The sequence below is a fragment of the Cebus imitator genome, unplaced genomic scaffold (genome assembly GCF_001604975.1).
Source record: "Cebus imitator isolate Cc_AM_T3 unplaced genomic scaffold, Cebus_imitator-1.0 Scaffold69, whole genome shotgun sequence".
In the NCBI taxonomy this organism is placed as follows: domain Eukaryota; kingdom Metazoa; phylum Chordata; class Mammalia; order Primates; family Cebidae; genus Cebus; species Cebus imitator.
Genome location: NW_016107384.1, coordinates 6,160,340 through 6,163,686, shown reverse-complemented (window position 1 = coordinate 6,163,686; position 3,347 = coordinate 6,160,340). Strand labels below are relative to the sequence as shown.

Sequence of the window (3,347 nt, the reverse complement as noted above, 5' to 3'; positions counted from 1 at the left end):
AAAAAAAAAAAAAAAAAAAAAAAAAAAAAAAAAAAAAAAAAAAGAAAAACCAGGAGGTTTAGTTTGTCATGATTATAACACTAGATGCTTGTCTAAACAGACACATGATGAACCCTGAACCACATCTGCAAAAACAAACTAAAAATCACCCATTATGTTTACAACATAATTTTATAGCAGCTAAGTCTATAAATTGGCCCTAAAAAAGTTTTGTCTTTTTCTGCAACCCACATGGTTCCAAATAATATGATCTTCTCTTTTTTTCTTAACTACTTTCTCTCCCCTTCCCCAAATTCTGGCCCCAATTCTGGGAATATTCCTAAACTTATCCTAAATTCAGAAAACAAAAGTGAATATATAAAGATATTTAATATTATATCATCATATATAATTCTTTAAAAATCCTTCTAAAAAATAAAAACAGGTTAAGTGTTCACCAAGAAGAGAATGGTCAAGTAAAGTATATTCACAAAATGGACCATTTACAAACACTTTTAAAAGTGAAGTTTACAAAAGACTACGTAACATAAAAATGATTTCTGTTAGAGGATGAAGTTTCAGATAAAAAATACAAAATTACAGACACACATAATTACACTAATTCAAAAGATACTTGAATAAAAGCTTGAAGGAAATATGTAAATGCAAAATGCAATTCTGCTTTAGTGATGGCCTTGGATTATAGATTTTTCTTCTATCTTTGACCATTTTACAACTTTTCTTCAAGGACTATGTATTAGTTTTCTATTTAAAAGATTATAAGATCAAGGCAAAGGGAAGAGTTGTCCAAATAGAACCCAGAAGTAGTCTTTCTTGAAATTTTCAAGTCTACTGTATATCAGTTCAAAATAATGCTCAAAGACCTGGGTCATCATGGGCTCCAGAGAGCATGCAGGGATGAGCAGGTCCCGCATCGTGAGCTCCAGCTCAGCATTGGGCGATGAGCCGCAGTGGTGGCTCTGCTCTGCTGGGGGTGCAGCAGTGGCAGCAGACTTGGGCAGCAGCAGCTTGGCAGAGCAGCTGGGCTACTGGTGAAGAAGGACAAGGTGCTGGTCTTCTTCAAGAGGACACTGGAGCAGCCCCAGTGTGGCTTCAACAACACGGTGATGCATATCCTGCGACCGCATAGCATCCGTGACTACAAGGCCTACAAAGGGCTGGATGACCTCGAGCTCCGACACAGCATTAAAGACTATTCCAACTGGCCCACCATCCCTCGAGCAAACCTCAATGGGGAGTCTGTGAGGGGCTGTAACACTCTTCTGCAGATGTGCCAGAATGGGGACCTGGTAGGAGAACTGAGAAAGCTGGGGATCCACTCCACCCTTTTAGATAAAAAGAAAGACCAAGACTCAAAGTGAAGCTACCCGGGTCCGCAGTGAGCAGAGAGGGAGCGTTCATGTCAGAGACTGCCAGAAAAGCCTTACCAATTTTGGTTTTCACTATGGAGACAACTGCTTGAACTTATCACCTCGGTTTGCAAGCAGCCAGGTGATTTTAGTTTTTCTAGTGTTTGAGCTAATAATATTTTACTGTGAACTTCATCACAATCACTTCACTGTAGTAATTCAATGTTGTATTATAATATTGCTGTAAACAAAATTCATTCTTATATTGTCATTTATTCTTTGTCTGATTTAGGAGCTAAACTAGGAGCTTTGGAATCATTATTCATGACTCCTCTGCAAATGACTGTCTGCAAAGACAATACATCCCCCCAAATTAAGAAACTGTAATAAACGAGATGTTGTTTTTTAAAACAACTGCCAACACGGGGGAAAAAAATATGCTCAGTTGAACTTGTACCTATTCATGTTGCTAGCACTTCAGAAGGTGGTATCAACAATTAACAACAGAAAATGTAAGCTTCAAGATGGCAGACAAAGCACATGCATTTACCACCTGCCCCTCCTGAAACCCCACTGAAAAAAACACAAAGAGCTAATTGAAATAAATCCTGTAACAGTAAAAAGAATAAAGGAGGCCACCAACAAATGAGAAAATGAGAGGCTTTTTTCTTCTTTTTTGGAAGAAAGAAGGAGCAGAGAGGAATAGGCTGTAAGATAAAATAGCTAAAGAAAGCCACAGCCTAGAATTTGTTACCAGGGGCTGGAAGCCAGTCTACCTAATAGAACCTGAAGACATGAACCCTATACTACACACATAACTGAGGATGAGTGTGAAAATAGGGAGATTAAAGATCTGTATGCAGAATACCTAATTCTTGGTACCTACCATTCTAGTCCTATCCCAAGCACAAAGCAGTGAGCCTGGATTTGCCTCTAGCTAAAACACTGAACAGATCTTCCCTAAAGAAACTGGCCGGGTGCGGTGGCTCAAGCCTGTAATCCCAGCACTGTGGGAGGCCGAGGCGGGTGGATCACGAGGTCAAGAGATCAAGACCATCCTGGTCAACATGGTGAAACCCCGTCTCTACTAAAAAATACAAAAAATTAGCTGGGCATGGTGGTGCGTGCCTGTAATCCCAGCGACTCAGGAGGCTGGGGCAGGAGAATTGCCTGAACCCGGGAGGCGGAGGTTGCGGTGAGCCGAGATCGCGCCATTGCACTCCAGCCTGGGTAACAAGAGGGAAACTCCGTCTCAAAAAAAAAAAAGAAATTAAGCTGGGACAGACAAAGACTTCTAGCGCAAGTAGATCGCTTTCTGGCATCTGAAGGGCCTTCACCCTGCCGACCACGTACCTATCTGCTCATCCCAAGGCAAAGCCTGTCAGTCACAGATTCCCTCTGCAAGCCCTAGCCACAAGAAAAAAAATCTCTCAGTCTGAATTCTTACTTGAGAAAGCAATCTAACAGGAACATAGTCCATCTTACATTTAAAAAGATAACAAGCCAGTACCAGTTAACTAGTTCATCTTTCTGAAACATAGATAATTTAAGGCTTAGCAGGCATGGTGAGGGCAGAAGGCCCAAAACAAGCAAACAGAATTTAACTCCAGACGAAACAGTTAATTTAGAAGAGAACTTTTAGAAAGCTCTAATTTAATATAGAGATTCAAGAAGACATTAAATACTTATAAAAAGAACAAGATCTATGAAACAAAGTATGAACTAAAGAAACAAGTATAATAAAAAATGTTCTTGAAGATTAAGCATATGTTTACTGAAAATAAAAGTTAACAGAAGGACTGAAATAATTTTAAAAATTTTCAGAAAAAAGATTATCTGTAAGTCAGAAAAAAAAAAAAAAAAAAAAAAAAAAAAAAAAAAAAAAAAAAAAAAAAAATTAAAAAAAAAAAAAAAAAAAAGAAACAAAGTAGAGATTAAAAATATAAGAAAAGTAGAAAAGGAATTTCCCAAAGATTAAAAAAAAAATTCCCAGAATTC

The 3,347-nt window shown here is 38.2% G+C and overlaps 1 protein-coding gene across 1 annotated transcript in view; it reads left to right on the top strand.

The window, feature by feature from the left end:
- LOC108306019 (glutaredoxin-related protein 5, mitochondrial-like) overlaps positions 1 to 1,718 on the top strand; it is a 3,362-nt gene extending 1,644 nt beyond the window's left edge. The window contains exon 2 of the mRNA XM_037739401.1: positions 980 to 1,718. Coding sequence (XP_037595329.1) covers positions 980 to 1,361 — 382 coding nt within the window. The 3' untranslated portion in view covers positions 1,362 to 1,718. The remainder of the gene's footprint in view (positions 1 to 979) is intronic.
- The last annotated feature ends 1,629 nt before the right edge of the window (positions 1,719 to 3,347 follow it).